This window comes from Astyanax mexicanus, chromosome 17 (assembly GCF_023375975.1).
Source record: "Astyanax mexicanus isolate ESR-SI-001 chromosome 17, AstMex3_surface, whole genome shotgun sequence".
NCBI lineage: Eukaryota > Metazoa > Chordata > Actinopteri > Characiformes > Acestrorhamphidae > Astyanax > Astyanax mexicanus.
The window spans coordinates 12,834,454-12,858,619 of record NC_064424.1 but is presented as its reverse complement, the minus strand read 5'-3'; the positions used below and the strand labels follow the sequence as shown (position 1 = coordinate 12,858,619).

Genomic DNA, 24,166 nt, shown 5'->3' with positions numbered 1-24,166 from the left:
ATATCTGGCATTGACTATTACTTGCATTTTTTATTTAATAACAGCAACAGCCTGAAACATTTTTCATGCTTGGATGTCATGCAGATTGATTAATGTTTTAGCCAGCTTTATTTGGGATATTTTTGAGCATATCAGTGTTAGCAGGGCCACACTCAGCTTTGCAGGAAAATGCATACTTAATTTTTCTTTGTCTTCTTTTCCCCCTTTTCAGTTTTCTTGTGTTTTGCTGGAAAAGTTGTTGTTTTGTTTTTCCTCTTATTTTCTCTCTCTCCTGGAAAAGCCTTTTTCCTTTTGTTCTTTTTCCGAGCAAAATCCCACATTAGATGTGGTCTTTGTTTTCCATCTGCTTTCAGGCCCCCAGACCCTTTTAAGCCAGTCCCCAGTGTTTAAAAGTTTTAAACACTTGTCTAAACACTTTCTATCTGTTTTCAAAGACCTGGGTTTGAATCCTAAGTCGCCCGGGTTTATTTTCAGTTTAAATTAATGACAGGTATATAATAAATGATAAGATCTTATACTTGTCTTTTATGAGGTATATTCAGCTGAGACTGAGGTGAGATAATTTATTGTTTCTTGATACACATTGTCAGAAGTGTATGTGTAGTGGGACAGCACAGTGGGCGGTAATGATTGTGGCTGGTGGTATCTGGCTGAAATTTTCCATGCAAACTGAAAAACTTACTGGCATTTCAGTGTATTGTTTTTTTATCTTGAGATGACCTGAATGTTTGTGCTTAAATTAGTTATACATGTGATTTTATTATTTGAGGACTTTACCCTTAATCCTAATAAGGAAACGGACTGATACAGTTAAAGCGGGTCTGTGTGTGTGTGTGTGTGTGTGTGTGTGTGTGTGTGTGTGTGTGTGTGTGTGTGTGTGTGTCTGTGGGTATCTTTATGTAACCTTTGGATCCTAGACGACTGTACATGTGGAAAGTAATTTTCCATGATCTCTTAATTAAAACTGTAGATTTTTATATATGGACTAATAGCACAATCAATAACTTAATATTGGTTAATAATGAACTTTCATAACAGAGTTCTCCTGCAACTATAACTGCATATTTATTTAATATACAGCATTTAATATAGAGCATTTAACATCATGATAAACACATTTTTATTGACTGTGATAATCAACGGCATGACAGGAATATTCCACTGGGTCATATAAAAGGAAATATCAGTATTTTTTCATTTAGAAGGCAACAGGTCAGCAACTTTGATTCAGGTTACGAGAAGGTTACGAAAATTAGAGGCCAGATGCCTAATTTTTCACCATCCTAACGAAAGCAAGGTTAATAAAACAGTGGCTGCTGGGCTTGATATTCCTGACAAACATTCTTTCATAGTTTTTATTTCTCTGCCAATTCCTTTACTTTACATCCCAGCCAGTACTTGGCGATGGATCTCGGGTAGGGAGGGTTGGCGTAGTCGATCCGTTTGGTCTGCAGATCCACTCTGTAGTATTTATCTAAGTAAATAGAACCAAGTGTATTTATGAAAACAATTGAATCAATGATAATACAACATTTTGAAATGGTTGCAAAGAGAATATTACTCATTATATAAAAGACAAAGCACAAGCAGTGAGTGTGTTTTGAATTTTTTTTTTCATCAAATTTTCTCAGATTTTTTCCCTTTAATTAGCTAGACCGACTTGTTCCACCCAATCAGCAGCTAGTCAGCTGTATATGCCCCATCACTAGTAATTTCACAACACAAGAAGGGTGAAGACTAGCACATGCTTCTCTGACACGTGTGAAGTCAGCCACAGCCTCTTTTCAAACTGCTGCTGATGCAGCATTGCCGAGTAGCATCACACCACACTCGGAGGAAAACGCAGCGACTCTGTTCCGATACATCCACTCACAGACGCTTTGTGCTGATCAACATTACCCTTTGGAGTGATAGGGGGAAACAGTGCTATCTACCCACTCAGAGAAAGCAAGGCCAATTGTGCTCTCTCAGAGCTCTGGCAGCTGATGGCCAGCCGCATAACCAGGATTCAAACCAGCAATCTCACGATCATAGTGGCAGCGCTTAGCTCGCTGGAGCGTTTGGTGCCCCAGTGAGTGCACTCATAATCCAATTTGTTAGTAATCCGATCAAATGTGTTTATATGAAGTGTGGTAAACAGATAAAGGGAAAACTCAGAGTTTACATGAGTAAGCAACAGACCAATAATCCCAAAGACCTTACTGCAGAAAGGTCTAATCTAAGAAATTGTAATATGCTGTTTGTTTGCATGACTACATGAATAAATATACAGATAACAGCAGAAATCTGTTTATAGTTAGTCTATAATGTGCATGTATGTAAGTGCACTCACTGTTTTTAAATTAAACCATTTCTATAACCAAATATGGCAAAAGCAAATTTGGCAATAGCAGCTTTATGATAACTAGTGTGATGTTTATGTGTAGTGAATACCTTTTTTGAAGAAATAGACATTTTGCACTGGCATTGCTTTCTCCTGCACAGTGATCTCCACATCAGCGTAGTCCTCAGAGTCATAGCTGTAGTCAAAAAGAGATGGACGCTTTCCCCGTCCTTTCTTCTGATCTTTACCTCTTCTTTCTGCTCCAAAATACCTTGCCAAATCAGAATAAACACTGACATTTATTTACACTCACTTACAAATAAAAAACATACTTACAATATCGTATTACCACTTGCTTAGCAGTTAGTAGTTTCATGTGTTAAACGGGTGTATATGTAAAAGCTTTTACACAACTTTTGACACAACTAGCCACAACTTACAACTATTAATTAATATTCAATATATTTGTATTTATATTTGTCATGTTCTTTACATTGCATCCAGCACATAGAGTTCTAGTTTAACGATCTGTGTGTAAAAATGCTGGGGTGTACATCTTAATGCCAAGCTCAGACTACACAACATTTTTGTCCCTCACGATGTTTATTATGTCAGATTAAGCAGTTATCTTCATTTTGTGTCGTACTCGGGGGACACTACAAGTGACAACACTACACGTTAGTCACCGACCAATCATCGTCCGTATCCTCGCGTGTGTTCGTAGGTCATCGCAGGGGAGAAGCCTAGAATCTGACCATCCTGGCTACAGAAGCCCTTTGCATGATGGGAGTGCTTTTGTACTCAGAAAAACAAGAAAAAGAGGGAAAAGTGACCGTGGGCTCATTTCTGTGTTACATGCTTTTTGTACTCCAGAGACAACTTGAGGTATGGTAAAGATGTAGCTGTTTAGGTTTCTGTGCCTGTAAAAAGAGTATTTCATGGATGAAATAGATTATTAGATGATTATTAGATTATTCTTCTTTTTTTTACTGCTCCAGTGAACTGCAGGAGCACCGTCTCGCTTTCTTTTCCCATGTTTACATCTGTGCGCCACAGATTGCTCTGCCTTCCTATTGGTCAGCGTCAGGGAGCACGTCGTTGAGCATGTTAGAAAAGGCAATAAAATACTAAACATTCTAACATGTTAGTCTTTCCGTCGGACGCTCCAACAGCATCGCTCACGTGAAAATAACTGCTCTTTGACTGTATCACACTACACAGACCTTTGTCACGCAATTTGTCAGCACCAACAAAATCGGGTCAGAATCGGGCTAAAATCGTATAGTCTGATCCGGGCATAAAACGCACCTACATTGCCAAGATAGTAATGAACTTCTGACGGTTAACTGTTGTCAGGGTTCATTTCAGTCAGTGGTGCCCCAGAGTTTTCTGCTGCCTAGATGGCAATATGCTAGAAACTTCTCTGATCACACCTCAATTCCAGACCACCATGCCCATCAGTGTAGCCCACCAACTACAATACTACAATCTCTGATCATGACCACACCTCTCTTCATAATCCAATCCAAAATCCTCCCAGAACAGTGAGCGGCTGAGCCTGGAACCACGGTTCTTGTGCTTTCTCCTGCGGTGGGGCCGTCTCCTGCCGAGAACTGCATCTCCGCCTGTGGATGGAGCTGGTGAGGTGGAAGGTACGGCGGTCATGTATAGCCTGCCCACCATCGCAGCATCTACTGGAGGTTTGATGCCAATCCAGTCTCTGGCAATGAAGCGGGGACCTTTGTGATGTCCCTGTACTGGAGTGAGAAAATAGAGGACAGAAGACAGACAGAATGCATTTAGTACAATGCAAATATATAAATGATGCTTAATTAGGACATTTGACTCAAGTTCTCTTGAGGCTCTGCATGGATCATCTTCACACTAGGCTACATATACGTCTGCTATGTCCTTGCTGGAGTGTGGGGGGTGTGACGTGTGCAGGTGTGAGGGATTGTATAAACCAATAGGGTGTCGGAATGGTGTATGTTTATACTTCTCATCCAACCACAATCAGATTCACTCTATCCTGGTGTAGAGCTTTATCTGGATAATGTTTTTTGAACAATGAAAAGCTGGAATGAAAACAAGCTGAAATAAAATAGGAGTAACAAGGCTATTTTTAAAATGTAAGGAGTAGAAAGTTCAGATAATTGTGTGAAAATGAAAAAAGAAGTAGAAGTAAAAAGTTGTCTAAAAAATAATTGATAAACAACATTTCTACTTAGGTAAGGTTATGAAGTATTTAAACTTCGTTACTTGACACCTCTAAGATCTTCACAGCAACTGTGAAAAACATTATGATTGGTCATATTCCAGCCCAGCAGTAATAAATAACAAACAATATCCTGTGCAGCTGTTGTTTATAGCTTTATATTATGCTATGCACACTTACAGCTTCCAAAGAGAAAGTCAAACAGGTTTCCCATTTCGTCGTCACAGTATAATTTAGTGTAGCTTGTGAAGAGAACAGAGGGGGAGGACCTGGTCATTTGGACACACTCTTCATGTGACGGCTGGTGCTTGAACTCATACTGGTAATAGCGGTCACCTGGAAGCAGAACGGAGCTGTTATACTTAATCAGTTTTAAATCTTATAATTTTGTTTGCATATTCTTGGTTTTACATATTCATCTCTTTGGGGGCTGAATTGATGCTTCAAAAACAAGAATAATTAAGTTTACATACTAATCTATACTATGTTTTAGATGCTTGAAATCATTTTTGCTCTGATTGGCTGCCATGTATTTTGCATTGATCAAAACCCCCAAAACGTTTATCCACTTCTTTCAGATGTTTCATTGATTTAACACAAGTCACTGGTTTGCACTGACTACTTTTCTATGACACATATAGAGGCTAATAAATGCAGAAGTGATATTCAGCTTTAACACAGTCTACACACCTTTAAAGAAATACACTTTCTCCTTCCCATGGTGGCTTGGAGCAGGAATGGCAAACGCAGCATCAACGTCATCTGGAATCTTCTCAAAGCCCACAGAGATATCTCTGGGATAATCCTCATCCAAAACATCACCATCAAAGCGCCAGTACTTGTTACCCTGGGTGGCAAACACAGAAGTGTCCACTAAGTTCCCAAACATAATTGTTTGAATGGTATCACTCTTGATTGAAGTTTACTGAGGAACTTTTGGAAATTCTTTAGAGTGGAACCCCTAAATGTGCCTTCGGGAGAACCTTTAAGAAAGGGATTTTAGAGGAAAAGTGTTTCCTGAAGGTTCTTTAAAGCACCTTAAGAAAATAATTTTTTTCAACAGCTTCAAACTGAAGAGTCTGTAAAAGGTCATCAAGGTTCTTGTAATTTTTTTGCAGCATAGAAGATAACTTTTTATTTATTCTCATATTTTTAAAGAAACAGTCCATAAGTCTGGGGGATTTGGGGATTTAGAGACCTCTCTGGTGGGAATGTGCAATTGCCTAGAGCATGCAGGATGAGTATATTGTTTGGTTCATTTTGTTCTTGAATGGCATGCTAAAAAAAAACAGTCTGCTTTTAGATACTGCAAAGATGTGCCAGGACACTGATACCATGAATACATGGAATACTACTGCTCTTTGGGACTTCTTTAAGAAATATTTAACAGGTTGGCCTATGCCTGTGTAAAGCAGACTTTCCTCTTTGTGCTTAGGTTTAATGCTTGATCGTACCTTGTCAATGTTCTTGTTCTTTGATGATGAACATCAATGAAGAACCATGAGATAACTGATTTAAGTTCTGCTAGACCATCGGTTCCCTGTTCAGGTACTTCGGACCCCTAAACTCTTGTCTAGATGTATTGGGTGTGTTGGGTCAGGGAAAAGACGAAACAGTAAAGGTTTAGGAACTGTCTAGAACCACTGTTCTAGACAGTTCAGTAACAAATGAATGTATGTAGACTGGCAAGTATTAACCCATGTCCCGTGACTTTTGCCATGTCCTATGGAATCTAAAGAACCCTGCCCTGAATATGGATGAATTTTGTCTGCTTGTTAGAGTTGTTTTTTTTTTTTTTTGCATTGTACTATCCACTATGCTGTCCACTGTGGAGGGTAATGCCTTTTATGATCAAGGAATGGTAAATATCTGCACAAATGTGTAAATGGAATATCCCATCATCCATTTTTGACATGAGTTTAACCTCACTCACAAGAAAAGATGTCAGATGCCTGTTTTATCTGTGAAGAAAAAGCTTTCTTGTAGGAACACAAATACATTATTGTGGAAGAGTATATTCAATACCTTAAATATATAAGTCTTTCCTTGGCAGTTGATTCGAGTGAAGGCAGCATCGATTGGACCAGAAATGCCCCAGACATCTTTGATGCGTTTGGGATAGCCTGGCATCACTGAGCGCTCATCCATCTCAAAGAAGTAATCACCTACAACACACATTTAGAGGTTTAGAGTACTGATTCTGTATCTGTCTGTCTGTCTGTCTGTCTATGAACACATGTAATTTTACATTCCCAGGGTAAAATGACAGGTTCTGTTGATTTAAAAAAAAAAAAATTATTTGTGTAAAATTTCACAAGAATTTCACACATTCTCTCTTTTACATAAAACTTTCTTTAATTTTCACAGCCTTAAACACCAATTCAATAAGTCCTTCCTTTTCGTCACGAGTACCTGTAGCTGTAACAACTATTAATCAAACTCCTTTTACCACAGTCAGTTAGCAAAAAATGTCTAAATAATGTTTTACTTTGCCTATTTAATGTTGTGTTAATTTCTATTCATATTTATGCAATTTGTCTTTACATATTTTATTTAAGGAACAGTACCAGTCAAAAGTTTGAACACACTCTCTCATTAAATGTTTTTTCTACACTGTCATCCAGACTATGAAGGAACACAATCATATAGTAAATTTAAAAGTGTTAAACAAAAATCTGTGCAACAGAGGTAACTCTTGGCCTGTCTTTCCTAAGGCGGTGCTGATGAGCTGGTTTCATCATAAAATTTGATTGTCTTTGCGACTGCACTTAAGGATACTTTCAAAGTTGAATTTTTCGAAATAACTGATCTCTATTTCTTAAAGTATTTTTTCTTTACTTAAGTGAGAAGTTCCTGCCATAATATGGTTTAGAACATTACTCAAATAGGGTTATGCACTGTATACCACTAATTCTTCACAACTTTACAACTGATGCTCAAAGTCAGATTAAGAGGGCAAGAAATTCAAGTCATTAACTCTTGACAAGTTCAGCACAGCTGTTAACTGAAAGCTAATCATTCCAGGTGACTCTACCTCATAAAGCTGACTGAGAAAATCGAGCCAAGATGTGCAAAGCTATCATCTAAGCAAGAGGAGCTATTTTGAAGAATCTAAAATATAAAACATATTCTTTTAATCTACAATGCAGACAGTTTTAAAATAATGAAACAACACTGAATTTAAGGTTGACTGGTACTGTACTTAAGCTAAAATGGAGCTGATTTAGCAATATAGGCTAAATCCAGTGGGTAAAGTGGGTGACTGTGTCTACTTTTACCTAAAAAGCTACATTTAGCAATTAAACAGTCCTTTTGAAGTAAAATGTGTGTAAAAAGTGTGTTCGTTAAGGATGTGTATATATTTGCATGTAGTAAGATCACCTCTGAAGGCGTAAATAGATCCATTCTTTAGCTGCAGGAAGGCATCAAACGTGCGGCCGCTGCAGGCGACTGCCTCCGGGTCAGGAGGTACAGTGGAGAAGGGTATGTTGGTGGTGGTGGGTACGGGGGTGGTGGGAATGGCAGTGGTCACGATTGGCTTTGTGGTGGGGGTCACTGTAGTGTTCACATCTTCCTCAGGAAGGTCAAACACATCTCCACGGGCAACTACAGATTAAAGCTTGATTAATCTTTTGCCAGCTCAGCTTGTGAGTAATAGCTTTTACACAAAAAAGCAGCTTACTTTTGCTCCGGCATGTGGTCTCAAAATCCTGACAGCAGCTTCCGTAGTACTTGCACATCATGTCACACTGGCATTTCTTTGAAGAGTCGAAGCCTTCTTTACACCGTCCAACACACGTTTCTGAGCAGAAGAGGAACAAGATCATTTTTAAATAAATAAGAACAATGTAGCAGCAATAGAACAATCAAAAGGTAATACCATTTCCAGCTAACTCTAGGGAGGGCTATTTAGAGTAAAGCTTTGGCTCTGTAAATCATTTCTCAAAAGATGAATTAAAAAGAAATAGTGTAAAGAACTTAAGACGTAACACAACATAAAAATAAAGCATTTTTCATTCAAGCAATAATCATTTAGATATTTATTGTAGTGTAGACATGTGCATTTTAAATTAGGGAGAATCCTCTAAATAATGCTAGTTTGCTAGTTTACAACATGTCACCAGCTTGTGATTAGTCGAGAGGGAATGATGAGAGGGGATTTTGAGTTGGAGTTTGAGTAGCTTCTGTTTCTCGTAGGAAGCTTATCCTCCCTCTCTGATTCATGAAGTCAGGAAGGAGGGATGACCTAATTAAAGGGAGGAGACGGGGCGGGTTGGAGGGCTGCAAAGACTTGTCATGAACACGTAAGCAAGGTAGATAGTATTTATGGGATGTTAGATTGAGAGGAATGGGTTCATGCATGCTCTTCCTTCCAAACCCTTTTCATAACACCAATCAAACAGTGGAAAGTTGACTCATTTAAAATCAGTGTGACCCTTATGACAACTTCTTGGCTTACTTCATGTAATGAACACAAAGATGACGTTCATATAAAAAAAATGAATAATGATGTTTTACTGCTTGTTAATCACGTTTTGTGTTGTAAAGATTGCAACACAAAAAGTGAGAAGAAACTATAATCTTAAACGAAGGCTATTTCTGTAGAACTCAATGATTTAGTGATCAAGCTAAGGGTTAATGCCTTCAGCTGTCCAGCAATCGAAGGTCAACTTGAGTGTTTTCTATTTAAAGTTCTCTAAAGGTTATCAGTATAAAGCTTTAATCCATTGCGTAATCATTGCTACAGTCTGTATATGTATTAAGGGTACTTAAAATATATAGCTCTAAAAAAGAGAGAAATTACTGAAATAAAAAAAGATGCAGAGCTTCCAAACCTCAAATAGTGCAAAGAAAGCAAATTCATTTTCATAAAGTTTTAAGAGTTCAGAAATTAATATTTGTTGGAATAACCCTGGTTTTTAATCACAGTTTTAATGCATCTTGGCATGTTTTTCCACCAGTCTTACACACTGCTTTTGGATAACTTTATGCCTGCACTCCTGGTGCAAAAACTCAAGCAGTTCAGCTTGGTTTGATGGCTTGTGATCATCCATCTTCCTCTTGATTATATTCCAGAGTTTTTTTTAATTTTGTAAAATCAAAGAAAAACATCATCATAAGATGTCTCTTATTATTTATATAGCTGTAAATTAAAATTCTGATGTATCATCATGAATCTTGTGTGGTTCCATATTTTTACAGTAAGCCCTTTTTTAACTCAGCCTTGTGATCTGCCCAGATTGTTCAGTTTTAAACCAGTGAGTTTTCTACTTCTTTTCTAATAAAAATGTATTTCCTGTCATTAATAACTGTATGCTGTATAATACATATTCAATAGTGCAGATTTTATAAGAGAAAACACTGAAAAACAAATTTACTTGAAAAGTACATGCATGCAGAATGAATTGCTCCATATCCCTGCTTGCATCTGCACTTACCTTCTGCAGCAAACGTCACTGTCGCCAGTCCAAGTAATATCAAAAACAGTGATTTCATGTTGAGCAGCTCATGTGCTGGCTCTCTCGGTTCGTATGCTGAATGCTAAATGCTGAGCTGTTGAGTTCTCTGTGATCAGTGATCAGGCAGTGATGTGTGTGTTCAGCAGATCGTTTGCTTTAAAAGTCATTCACCGCATTGTTTGTTTAGTGTGTTTTACTGGAGCAGTCATTGACCAGCAATTCTGAGTTAAAATAAAATATCAGTTATTGCACTGACACTTATTTACACAGAATAAAGAGAATCTGATCTTTAATACAAAAAACTGGCTAAATTATTTTATTAAAAGTTATTTTTAGTTGAATCTGGACAGTTGCCATTATTGGGGTAAGTATTGAATGGTGAGCCACAGTAAACAACCGCTGGCCACAGATGGCCTCAATGCCTCTCCAGGTTTTTTGTGTGTGTGTGTGCTTGTGTATCGACTGTTATAAAACAGTCAGTTTAAAAGCACACTATACAGTGCAGAACACTGTAAACAGCTAACCTTAGAGGAACATTTTTTTGTGTAAATGTTGATCTTTGAGGTTTCATTGCATTTAGAAAGCAAACTCAAAACTCAAAGGTTTGAAGAAAACCACCAACAACTGTGCCAACTAATATTCCTGATTACATTTCTTGTTAATATAAAAAATAGGCTTTTCAATTTTCTAAGAATTCCAAGCAGAACTTATTAACTTATCCTATATAAGTCCCTATCTGGGTGGAGTTTCCATGTTCTCCTCATGTCTGTGTGGATTTCCTTCAGTTCCTCCCACAGTCCAAAAACATGCAGATTAGGTAAATTGGATACTCTAAATTGCCCAGAAAAATGTAATACTCAAAATCGATGTGTGTGTATGTGTAAGAGTGTGGTATGTTTGTGTGTGTGTGTGTGTGTGTGTGTGTAAATGTGTGTATAACTATGCCCGAATATGCCACTGGGTAAATGCTGTAGTGCCTGATGCAGTCCTCCAGGTGGATGGTGGTTTCCGTTTGAGAGTACGCTGTGCGCTATCTGGCTGCAGCTTGAACTTCATTCATATAAATGAGGATGTGCATTGAGTTGGCTTGGCCTTAACTAGGCTTTAACTATGGTTTACATTTGTAAATATTTCCAACACAGTCAGGTGAAGGCAACTTTCAACAAAAAAAACTTTATTAAGTTAGTTGAGGCATTTGATTGATGTAATTTACAATGCAATTCAATATTTTTTGTTCAGCTGTCTTTAAAAAATCACATTAAAGCCCTATGCGCATGGGATTAGTTTCTCAGGGGGACATCTTTGAAAAATATTTCACACATCTACTCAGTGATAAAACTCTTGCAACAATTTTTTTAGGCTTTATAGGTCACTTGACATTGCGTTCAGTAGCTCCTCCATTTCCACTTGCTGTTGTGTTTACGTGGATCTCCGTAGAAAAAAAAGCGTGCCCAAAGTGTAATTAGGGTGCGTGGCAGTGGACAATAAACTATTTTATTAAACGTGAGGAGACGAAAATCAGAGATGTGCGTCCAGACGGGACTAAAATTACCGGAGGACCACAGAGTTAATTCAGCAGTAGGTAATTCAGCCTGTAATTTTCTCAGAGGACGTCTGAGAAAAACACATACATGGTCGTTCTGGACAGGAATAAAATCACAGAGGACCCCCCTATAAAAGGAAACCTCAGGACCCCCTGAGAAATTAGTCCTATCTAGATAGGGCTTAAGACAAATACATTCAGTTCAGTTTACACAAACAGCTGTTCAATCAGTTTTAGCTTTTATTCTTCAAATTTTATTTGACAGATTATTATTGATTGTTATTGCTGTAATAGAAATTTCAGTATTGTAGATGTACTGTGATTTAATGTACAGTATGTGTACTGTAAAATTTACCACAGCAACTGACTAGCTAATTGTAACCAGCATGTCACTGTACATTTCAATGTTCTTTTTTTCCCAGTATAGTGGACAGCAGTGTGGTGTGTGTGTATATATACAGACAACGTTATGTTCTGTGGTAAATAAATGACCCATATGACCTAAATAAAGATGTAATTAACAGTGGCTGCACTTGGGATATGTTTTTTGGATGTTGCAGGAATAACCTGACTGCTAGTAACTCTGCAGCTCAGACCTTGACCTGTGGTCAGTGTATCAGTGGCATCCATTAACAGAAGGAAACAAAACATGCTCAACTCCTATTCCAATCAATCTCTGTTCTTTTCCTTCTGTCTCTCTCTGTCTCTCTCTCCCTGTGATTTGTGAAACAAATGTCTTTGTGTTTGTTTACTGCATCTCTCAGCACAACACTTTCAAGACTTTAGAAATCAGAGGATGTTGACCTACATGTATTTTTCATCAATAAAGATCAATAAAAACCTATACGATCTATAAAAGTCGATCCCCTTAGGCATACATAATTTGACCCCCTATGGCATGAATTATATTTTTGAGGAGAAAAAAAATCACAGAGATATTTGAGAGATTTCTTCTATGAGAACCTTTTTACACAGTAAAACCCACAGTGTTAAAATCACAGTGTGAAGATGTTTTAACTCTCTAGGAGTTAAAAATTCAACCCTGTCTAACAGGCTCTACCTCTTGATTCTGCTTCACTCTCAACATGGTCTGCAGTTACCATTGTTCTTTCTGTGGAGTTATTATGTATGTCTGTATGTGTGTGTGTGTGTTTGTGTGTGTGTGTGTGTGTGTGTGTGTATGTGTGTGTTATATGAGTTTGTAGGTAAATGGGATTTAGTTGTGGTGGTTTCCATAATGGAGCATTATTCACATTTCACAACATTTGGTGTTGGGTTGGATGGTGGACAAGGGTCTTCTTTTTACCAGAGAGTTTTTGTTTTTTGCTATTTTTTATGGTCTAAGTCTAAATAAAGCTTTGATAGGATAAAAAAGTAATTTATTCTGTGGTATAGCACACATTTTTTTGTTTTATGTATGCTCTGGTATATAGTTTCAGGTGATGTTCAGAAAATATACAAAAATTAATTCAAATGAACTTAAAAACAAATTGAATTAACAAATTTGAGAGATGTTTTACCCTGTGGGATAAAATGTTTTAACACCATATTAACTATAAAATTTTAACTCTTGAGTTTTAACTCAAGTTATTTTAACACTATAGTGAGTGGGACCATATGTTATCTAGGACAGTGTTAAATTCAACTTTCAAAGAGTTCATTGTCAATTTTGCTGTGAAGACCATTTTTTATATATAATAAGCTGATTTTTTGAATCACCATTGCTTTATCATGATGCCCTAAAAAAATGATCTACGTAATGTTGCCCAATGGTTTGGTTTTTTTAAGCTTACAACAAGAATGTAAGAATATAATGAGAGTATAAACAGCCAAATATACTTAAATAATAAATATACATCTACTTGCACATATACATGTTTTTATTTATGATCCTTCTACTTGTACGCCTCATTGTATTGGACGTGAATATGCCTTGTAACATTATGTGAAAAACAAAAAAAACAAATAAGTATATAAAAATAAGGTATAGTATGGAATGGTGTAATAAACAAAAGATGGTTTGTTCCCTGAGGGCAACATCAGGCCATAGAGGGTTAATGGTTTCTTTTACAAATTGCATATTTATTATCTATTTATTATTTAGATTTCAAATCCACTTTGTTTATAGTCCTTAACAGTCTTGCTCTGTTAAAGGTTCATCGATTTAAACTGCAATATGTAGGTCAGAATGGATAAGATTCAGTTCAGTGCTTAGCAATACAGAACAGGAAGTTGATGCAATTTAGTATCTTCATTGCCTGTAATTCCAGTTTTATTTAATTTTCCCGATCTTGAAATAATTCTCTACCACATTGTTAAGTCAGATAAGATTTCTATAAAGATAACTGTGACATTCTGACCTATAAACAAGCTTTCAAACATTACAACAACAAAACAACAAAAACAAAACTAAATCTGAATTGGGAATTATTAAGCAAACACAGTGATATTTGTGTCTAATGGTTTGGTAGCCAAATAGAATCATATACACTGTTGTGTTTCAAAGCCATATTCCATGTTTATTACCTAATGACCCCTATTTGTTATTGTGAAAGATATATAACTATCATATAACTACCTGGAATTACCACATTTTGCACTCGACTGTAGATATCAGTTCAGGAAATCAGATATCAGATTCTGCCTTTATGAACAACATTAAAGGAGGAGCATATAGTCTTCTGGCAGGGTTGTTATCAAGACCAACACTGCTGGATTATCAGTTTATTGCTGTCTTAGTCTAGATTATGTTTGAAGTTCTTTTCTAAAGAACTTAAGTATCAACTTTTAAATACATAATAAAGGTTATTTATGCATACATCTCTTTTACAGAATCGTGATTTTTGGACTGTGTGGGATTGGAGTGTGGTAAGAGTGTGGAATATGGAAATTCTGAGAATAAAGGGAGACATTCAGAAGGACTTTATCATAATTAATGACATATCTTTGCCATTTGTGTCTATCAATAATTTTACAATAAAACATTCTGTGACAAGAACACATTTTATGTGTATGCTTATTATAGCAATAATGCAAACAATAGTAATAATCGTTTACAGATTAAAAAGCATCATATTTTAAATAGTTTGTTTGTAGTCTAGGATTGTTTGGTAAAATGTTGTAGTTTACTCCAAAGGTTTTGGATTTCATACACATTTTTATACAAAAATCCAAAATTCATGCTTGATTATAACCTAAAGAAAAAAGCAACGCAGATCAGAAGCAAAAACACTGAACTGTGAAAAAAGACAAAATATTCAAGCCTAAAATATTTATAGGTTTAAGAAATCAATAAGCCAGAAGTAACTGTGTTTAAAAGTCACTTAATTGTGGTGAAATCACTCTGACGCACAAGTGGCTTATACACAGGACATTTGGCAGTGTTAAATCAACACTGTTAATGTTAAATTAACACTTATTAGTGTTAAACTTTACACTCTCAGTGTTAATTTAACACTAACAGTGTTGATATAACACTGCCAATTTTACTGTGTATACAGTAACATAGTAATATACAGTACTGTGCAAAAGTTTTAGGCACCAAAGCAAATTATACTAATCCATTTCTAATCATATCTCAGTAATATGAGTGTTTTTACCTGGAAAAGCCCCACCTGTGGTTTGAACAGATGCAAATAAACATAGACAGTAAAACTTAACAAGAATTTCTCAGTTTTAACTAAGGACTTTATATCCTGTGAGCCAAGCTGAAGAACAAAGTGTAGTTTCTCCAGATTTCTCCTGGATGCTTCTCAGCCAGCATGTGTATATTCAGTTCAGTTCCGTCAGCAGCTCACCTGATTTACCACATTTACCAATTTACCAAACCAGGTGTTGATTAATATGATGAGAACTAGAAATAACTCAATTAAACTCAGATTAGGAGGAGAGATTAGGAGATGTTTTAAGGAAAAGGTTCTGTAAAAGCTCTGCTTTTTTTTAAATTGCTGTTTGTATTTATTGTAGTGCTGTAATGTGTTTTACTGAGATAATAAACACTTACTTCATAGCTAAGAAGCTTTTTCTTCACTGAAACTCCCACAGGTGCCTAAAACATTTGCACAATACTGTATATGCAGTAAAATAGTAGTACAGGAGTCAAGAACAACATAGTCAACATAGATCATTTTACTGACAGAAAAAAATAAAAGTTAATAAAAAAATAATCTGAATTTGGAAGTTGTTCTTTATATTGTGTAAATTTTCTTTTTTAGCTTTTTTACTGAAGCTACAGTTTACTCATGAAGAAATCCAGGATTCAGGCTTGATTATATAACCTGAAGGTTTCAGCTGAAGGAAAACACAACACAGATCAGAGGACAAAGACGCTGAACTGTAAAAAAAAAAAAAAAAAAAAAAACGTACTAAGCGTTTCACGTCTTTAAATAGCTTAATGATTAGTGCAGCATTGCTGACATAACATAAAACCTCATATCTCCAAAAAAAAAAGGGAAAAAAAACTTTACAGAAGAAGGAAATATATTATGAATTTGGTTGATTCTTCATTAACATAAAACAAATGGTTTTTGCTTGTTTGAGCAGTTTGTACGGTTTAACCATTAATCCGGAAGTCTTCACATAATGAAAAAGTGACAAAAGAGACTGAGTTTAAAATATTATAGTAGAATATTACTTTCAAAAGCTGCAGATCTCCCCAAAAAGACTGTAAGTGTCTCGAATGAGTTTATGTGCTGTTTTCTGTGACAGCATCTGCTGCTTACTATTCCTGTCGTGTGCTCGCTTTGACTTCACCCTGTGGCCTAAAAAGAACAGCATGAACCTTTTAGTAGATAAAAGCTGGAACATGGGATGAACTCAGTTCATTAGGAAGTCAGGAAGTCTGTACTAGATAATAATTAACACTGATATATTAATAAAGGCATAATCAGTCTATAATCTCTGTCTGGACAATCTGAGATGCTGACTTAAATTAGTTTAAATGGATTAAATTTACAAATGGAAATTAGAAGAACAACAGATCTTCACTGAAACAGGAAGATAGCTGTGAAACTTTTGATTTTTCTTTTTGGCTTTAAACATTTTTATGCTCTTTTAGATCATTTTTTCGCTCCTCTTCTGAATTTTATTAGCGGCATATCGCAACAGCATACAATAATAAAAAAAAAGTCTTTGGAACTTGAAAGTGCTTTTTATGTTTTTATGGATGCATGTTTATGGCCTTATCTCGACCTTCAGCTGATATACTATATGTCAGTCTCACTCACTTACAGTGACGATACTTAAAAAAAAAAAAAATCAAATTTGATGAATTTAAACATGGAAAACAGGTTGTAGCCAATTTGGGTGCTTTTATTATGGCTTGGCACTGTCCTCTTAAAAATAAAGGTGCTAAATTTTGCTATTTTGTTAAAGAAATAAGAAATGTGATGGTGAGAATCTTTAAATATCACAGGAACTCTTTACATCCACTTTTTAAAACATTATAACGTCACTCAAATGTATCTTTTACAAAAGTATATTTCTCAAACCAAAATAAAAGGTTGTTTTATAGGATGTTTCACAGAACAGAGAATTTTGTGGCCATTATTAAACTAGGCATTGTTTGTTAAAAAGTTTCATTAAAGTTTAATTTAAAAAATGCTAAACTGAAATGTAAATGTTCTTTATTGAATAAAAAAATGCTTTTTCAAATATTTCTATTTTCCCAAAGAACTCATTGATTTCTGAATCCTGTAGGAAAGTACACTCACACAACCACTATGCTTTGAAAAAAGGAAAATGCACTGTGAAAACATCACATTCCATTTGTATTGCCTCATCACATTTTTTTCCACTTCTCATTAGAAAAAATATTATTTAGTTACATTTTAACATTGCACTCTGCCAGCTGTAATCTATAGACATCTAGATACTGTAAAATATCAGCTCCAGTTCACTTATGATTCCATGCAGTAATTACCTGGGAATTGTACTGAATCTCGTGCTGGTAAATTTCCATATGAACTTACAGGAATTTGAACTCCTCAGCTTGTGTTCACACTTAAATCCTTCCCTTCGTGCGAGCAGTAAATACCAATGTAAAAGTGTGCGTCTGAAGATGACGTAGGAGAATTGAGGTGTGGGTGATAAAGAGGCCTTTGGAATTTTTTGAGGTTAAGTAAGACTTATAAATATGTCTTATGAATATAATATTGCAGTGTGTAATTATAGCTGTATGATATAAGTTTACAGTAATGGTCACAGAAAGTTATAAATTAATAAAAATAAATTTTCATAGAAAAACGGGATGGCGGGCTTGACGGCTCAACCCCGCCTTACCCCCTACGACGGCAGCGCTGACTGGACAGCCTTCAAAGCTCAGCTTGAGATCGTGGCGGGCGGTGCGGGCTGGACGGACGCCGAGACGGCAGCCAACCTCTGCCTGGCGCTGCGGGGCGACGCGCTGAGGGTACTGATCGAGCTCCCCGCCGAGTGCCGCTGCGAGCTGCCTGAACTGATGCGGGCGCTGAGAACACGTTTCAGCCGCCAACCGTCGGAGGCGGCCGCCAAAATGCTAGTGGCGGACAGACGCCGACAGCAGGGAGAGACACTGGGGGTGCTGGCATCGGAGATGGCCCTGCTAACCCACCAAGCTTACCCAATGTTTCCGGTGCGGAAACGGTGCGGTGTGATTCGGTGCGTGATACGGTAGAGGGTCCGCTGGATGCGGGGTTGAGTGTAGATCCGATAGAGGAGATGCTGGAGCGCAGTTGTGTGGGTTTATCTGGTCCCCAACAACTCCGTTTGCGCGAACTGATCGGCCGTTTTCGCACGAGTTTCGCTGTGTCTGAGTGCGAGTGTACTAAAACTAGCCTTGCGGTTCATTCAATAAACACGGGTGACGCCCAGCCCATCAGGCTGAGGCCGCACCGTCTGGCGTTAGCAAAGCGCGTAGCGGCAGAGCAGTTAGTCCGCGAGATGGCGAGTACGGGCATTATTGAGCCTTCGAGCAGCCCGTGGTCGGCCCCGGTGGTCCTTGCGAAAAAGAAGGATGGAAATTGGCGCTTTTGCGTGGATTATCGGCGACTTAACGCTGTCACGAAGCTTGACTCCTACCCGCTCCCCAGGATCGACGATACGCTGGACCAGCTGTCTGGCTCAGCCTGGTTCAGCTCGTTAGACCTGAGGAGCGGATATTGGCAGGTGCCCCTCGCAGCGGGGGATAGGGAGAAAACCTCTTTCTCGCTCGGCTCAGCCCTATGGCATTTCACGGTGCTTCCGTTCGGATTGTGTAACTCGCCGGCTACTTTTGAGCGTCTTATGGAGCGTGTTTTATGCGGTGTTCCGCGGTCGTGCTGCGTCGTTTATTTGGATGATGTCTTGGCGCACGGAACCGACTTCGACTCCGCACTGTCTCACCTTGAAATGGTGCTCGGCGCAATTCAGGCGGCTAACCTGAAGCTCAATCCGGCAAAGTGTAATCTGCTAAGGCAGCGCGTGAGCTTCCTGGGCCACGTAGTGAGCGGTGCTGGCGTGGAAACCGATCCCAAAAAGACGGAGGCGGTCCGTGACTGGCCCACGCCGCGAGACGCTAAAATGGTTCGCAGCTTCGTGGGGCTCGCCTCGTATTACAGGCGGTTTATTAGGGGGTTCGCGGACGTGGCAGCGCCGCTTCATGCTCTGACTAAGCCTAGTGTGAAATTCCGCTGGTCTGACGAGGCGGAGCGGGCATTCGAGGAGCTAAAAAGCCGCCTGTGCAATGCTCCATTTCTAGCGTATCCGAAGGTGTCTGAGAGTTTCATTGTGGATACTGATGCGAGCGACCACGGCCTCGGAGCAGTCCTGTCGCAGGTTCAGGACGGCTCTGAGCACGTAATAGCGTACTATAGCCGCCGCCTGGACAAGGCGGAGCGCAACTATTGCGTAACGCGCCGGGAACTACTCGCAGTGGTCGAAAGCCTTAAACATTTCCGAGCGTATGTGTATGGGGTGCCCTTTCTGCTGCGCACTGACCACGCCTCGCTACAGTGGCTCATGCGTTTCCGCAAGCCCGAGGGCCAACTCGCGCGCTGGTTATCTAGACTCCAGGAGTTTTGTTTTGAGGTTGTGCACCGCCCGGGCCGTGGCCACAGTAACGCGGATGCTTTGTCGCGCCGGCCGTGTGTGGCCGCCGACTGCAAACATTGTGCTCGTGCTGACGAGAAATCTGCTGAGACTGCACGCTGCGCTGCAATCTCTGGGGATGTTACTGGCGCTGTCGGGGTGGCTCAGGTGTCCGTAGAGCAGCTCCACGATGCGCAACGGGCGGATCGCGAATTATCGTGGGCAGTACACGCGCTCAGTGCGAACGTCACACCGTCGTGGGGGGAGGTGGTGCCGTTGGGCCCGATTGCTAAGGCGTTGCGCTCCAACTGGGCTAGTTTTAGTTTGTCCGACGGCGTGCTGTGCCATACCTGGGAGAATCCGGCGAACGGGCGCTGCGTGTTTCAGGTGCTGGTACCACGGGCGCTTAGGGGATCGGTCCTACGGGGAGTTCATGGGTCACCTGGGGCTGGGCACTTTGGTGTCACCAAGACTCTGAAGCGCCTGAGGCAACGCTTCTATTGGCCTTGGTGTAGAACCGACGTGGAACTCTTCGTGCACTGCTGTGACGTGTGCGCTGCCAAGAAGGGCCCCTCGAGGGCGCCCCGCGCCCCACTTCACCCTTACCAGTGCGGCAGCCCTATGGAGCGGGTGGCCGTGGACGTGCTGGGCCCCTTTCCGGTGACGGACTCTGGAAATCGCTTTGTTCTGGTGGCGATGGACTATTTCACGAAGTGGCCAGAGGCCTACGCGGTGCCGGACCAAGGGGCGGTCACTGCTGCGGATATCGTGGTGCAAGAGTTCTTTTGCAGATTTGGGGTTCCGGAAGAACTGCACAGCGACCAGGGGAGAAATTTTGAGTCGGAGGTCATGGCGGAGGTCTGCCGCATCCTGGGAATCCATAAGACCAGGACGACGCCCCTTCATCGGCAGAGTGACGGACTGGTGGAACGTTTTAACCGCACGCTGGCGGCGCACTTGGCCATGGTGTCGGACAAGAACCAGCGTGACTGGGACAGGCACCTGCCGGTAGTGCTGCTGGCCTGTCGCTCCGCTGTGCAGGAGACGACGGGATTCTCGCCGGCTCTGCTTATGTTCGGGCGCGAACTGAGGACGCCGGTCTCCCTGGCTTTTGGGGAGCCTCCTGACGGGGCGCCTTTCGTCTCGGACCTTATGTCTTCGCTGGAATCCAACCAGTCTTCTGCCGGGCAGAAGCAGAAGCGTGCGTACGGCACGCGCTGCTTTGGGGACCCGTTGGTGGTAGGGGCGAGGGTTTGGCTATATAACCCTCAGCGGAAGAAGGGACTGTGTCCGAAGCTCCAGTCGGCCTGGGTGGGTCCGTGCTTGGTGCTGTCCAGGCTGGGGGAGGTGGTGTATAAGATCCGGTGGGGCAAACGCACTATGATTGTGCACCGTGATAGGCTGGCCCCCTATAGGGCGAGACTGTCGGACACTGTGGACGGTGGTGCGAAACCTGCCGGCCTTGCACTCGTGCCTGATCTGAACTCTGGCTCTTTGGAGCCGCTGGCAGGCCGCCCGCCCGCCTTAATGACTTTGTTTGCGACTGATTGTAAAAAAAATAAAATAAAAAAAATGTTTTGTTGTACACGGGGTTTGTGTTGGGTTGGTGGGGTCGCCGGGACGGCTGACCCTTGGGAGGGGGGCTATGTGGCGGCTCTGGGTTGTGTGTGTGGCTGCCTGTAGGCATGGTTCTGTTCTCCTGTGTGCGAGGATGACAGGGGTGGGGCATCTCCCTTGGGAGGGGTTATGCAGAGAGGGTGGGCACCACTCTGGATCTGCCATCTGGGAGACACACAGCTGGGTTGGTGGCCTTTGGGCTGTTTGAGCTCTGTGGTTATGGTTTTAGCTCTCCTAGTCTTGTTAAAGACTGTAAGTGAGTGGCAAGCCTGTTCAATAAAGGAGCTGTTGAGCATTCAGCATGAGTCTCACGGGTCTTCCTTCCTCTTCCACGCCACAATATGATCAAATCCTGCCCATAAATAGTAATCCTGTGTGTAAATGGTTTAATTTTAAACTGTGCCATAAAACATGGTGGGATCAAAACAAAATCAGGAGACAGAGCCTTTGAGAAAAAATACACTGTGGGAAGTTGAATTTTACATGAAAACATAAAATGGTCATATAAAGTTTCATTTAAATTTCAATAAAAAGTTCAAGTATTTTGTTGTTCTAGTTTTAATTTTTTATGTATTTTAAGTTCTGTTTTTCTCAGCAAGAGTTTTAATCAACAAAACATTTCAGACCCAGAGTAAAATAAATGTTTTATGTATGATCAAATCCTGCCTATAAATAGTAATCCTGTGTCCATAATGGTTCAATTTTAAACTTTCCCATAAAACATGGTGGGATCAAAACAAATTAAGAGGCGGAGCCCCTGGGAAAGGATACACTGTGGAAAGTTGAATTTTACATGAAAACATAAAATTAAGACATAAAATGGTCATATAAAGTTTTATTTAAATTTCAATAAAAAGTTCCAGTATTTTGTTGTTCATTTTTATGTATTTTAAGTTCTGTTTTTCTTGGTTTAATTTTAAACTGTCCCATAAAACATGGTGGGATCAAAACAAAATCAGAAGTCAGAGCCTCTGAGAAAGAATACACTGTGGGGAGTTGAATTTTAACTCTGTGAGGACTTGAATTTTAACTCTGTGGATTGTTTAACACTGGGGGTTGTTAGAATAACTCTCAGGTTGTCAAACATTTTTATACTGTGATTTTAACACTGTGAATTTACTGTGTGTCAAGCATTTTACAGTGTGGACTTGTTTACTCCCATTGTGATGTTTTAACTTGATCACAGCTGCTAGTTACCTTATTGCCAAGCCTCTTTAAATATTACCAAACATAAAGAATAAAAATGAGGTGAGGGGTGAGCAGAGGCATTTTAACGTGGGAAAATTTAATTGAATAGAATCGCCAGAACACAATTTATTCGTAATAAATGCATCACTATTTAAATGAAATAGTTCTGAAGTCCACTATGTGTATATATGGTGTTTTGTACATGCAGAAATCACAATGTTATCTTTAACTACCAAAACGGATGTTTTTAACATTGACCTGACCCCCTTCTGGCTTCAGTAGCAGGTCAAAGCAGAAGCATTCCCAGCATATCATAATGCTCATGTGACTTCAATTGCATTTGTAAAACAACTTGTTATTCATATTTTACTACTTTCCCTGTTGTTTCTTTTGCAATACTAGTCATAGCCTGAATCTCTCCAAAGCATGAATCTCTTATGTATCATTATGCATTTGTAACTGAGTACTAAACCTGTTCATTACTCTGATTCAGACTCTAATAATCCCCACATGACTGACCCACAACTCACACAAGTGTGATCCATTGTATTGATCATTCAGTATTATTGCTCAGTCTACAGCTTAAACATCATGTGGTCTGACAGCATCTAGCATTGTCTATCCCAAACAAGGCTGCTCTGGAATACTGTTCCTCCATTTCAAGTAATTTAACCTTACGTCAGTGATCAAATCTTGGAAAACTGCATCATTACAGCCTAACATTAGGCCCTAAGCTTCTGAATTGAGTAAAGGATACAAGCTGGGATTGGATATTTACTGTTTTTGACACAAACGTTGGTGAATGAGGATTGGTTGGCAGTAGCACTAAGCATAAAGCCCTTTTTACACTTGGAAAATTAAAAATTTTTCAATTACAAAATTAATCAATTTAATTTATATAAATATATATATTTAACCCTTGTGTGGTGTTCGGGTCTGTGGGACCCATTTTCATTTTTCATCAAATGATACTAAAAAAATATTTTTTCTAACTCAAACTCATTGGCATTGGCTCATTTTTTGTGAAAAACATATATCAAAACACATTTTTGATAAACACAAAAGCCCCCCCCCCAACCATTTATATTACATACAGTATGTTTGGCCAAGGGCTAATAAACAAATTTGAAACTAAACACATTTTCTACTCATATCTTGAGTTAAATTCATTTTCTTTTACATTTTATTAAAAAAACTAATAAAAAAAGAGTAGCACTTTTTTGAAAGAAAAGTAACATAAGAAAGGTAAAGGGCAAATATTAACCATGTAAGCTGTTTATATTGCTTGCAATTTAGGTGAAGCAAGCATGTGTAAAGCACTTTAATGTAAAATTGCTTATTTTTGCTGAATTAAATACATGTAACAAAGTAAACGAGTAACAAAAATATGAACACCACACAAGGGATATGCATCTGTTTGGCTGTCTGTACTGAATATTTGGCAACCAAAATGTTTCAGTCTAAAATGGCAAAAATAAAAAGCATACAGTGAATAATTTCTACCAAACAATGACAAATTTTATTTTAAGTCATCCTGCAGTTTCCTTTAATATTAGGATTTTTTCAGCGGCGAAGGCAGACCGAAACCTTGTTTATTGTTCAGTAACTAACTCACCAACTACAGCTGATTTATAAGTAGTTTTGACCAAAGGAGGATGGGTCCCCTCACCTCGTGAGTGTTGGTTCCTCACAAAGTAGTTTTTTTCATGACTTTGTAGCCTCTGGGACCTTTATTTTTTAAGAAAAAATAAATGTGATGTTCTTAAAGCCGCTGAGTG

At 39.2% G+C, this 24,166-nt stretch overlaps 1 protein-coding gene across 1 annotated transcript; it reads right to left on the bottom strand.

Moving 5' to 3' along the window:
* Positions 1-1,096: 1,096 nt before the first annotated feature.
* On the bottom strand, positions 1,097-10,145 carry vtnb (vitronectin b). Its single transcript, XM_007259609.4, has 9 exons — positions 9,977-10,145; positions 8,221-8,340; positions 7,920-8,144; positions 6,564-6,703; positions 5,229-5,385; positions 4,719-4,874; positions 3,831-4,080; positions 2,434-2,594; positions 1,097-1,474 (listed from the first exon to the last, which is right to left on the bottom strand). The coding sequence occupies exons 1-9, from the start codon at positions 10,032-10,034 to the stop codon at positions 1,356-1,358; spliced, it is 1,386 nt and encodes a 461-aa protein (XP_007259671.2). The 5' UTR covers positions 10,035-10,145; the 3' UTR covers positions 1,097-1,355.
* Between the last annotated feature and the right edge of the window lie 14,021 nt (positions 10,146-24,166).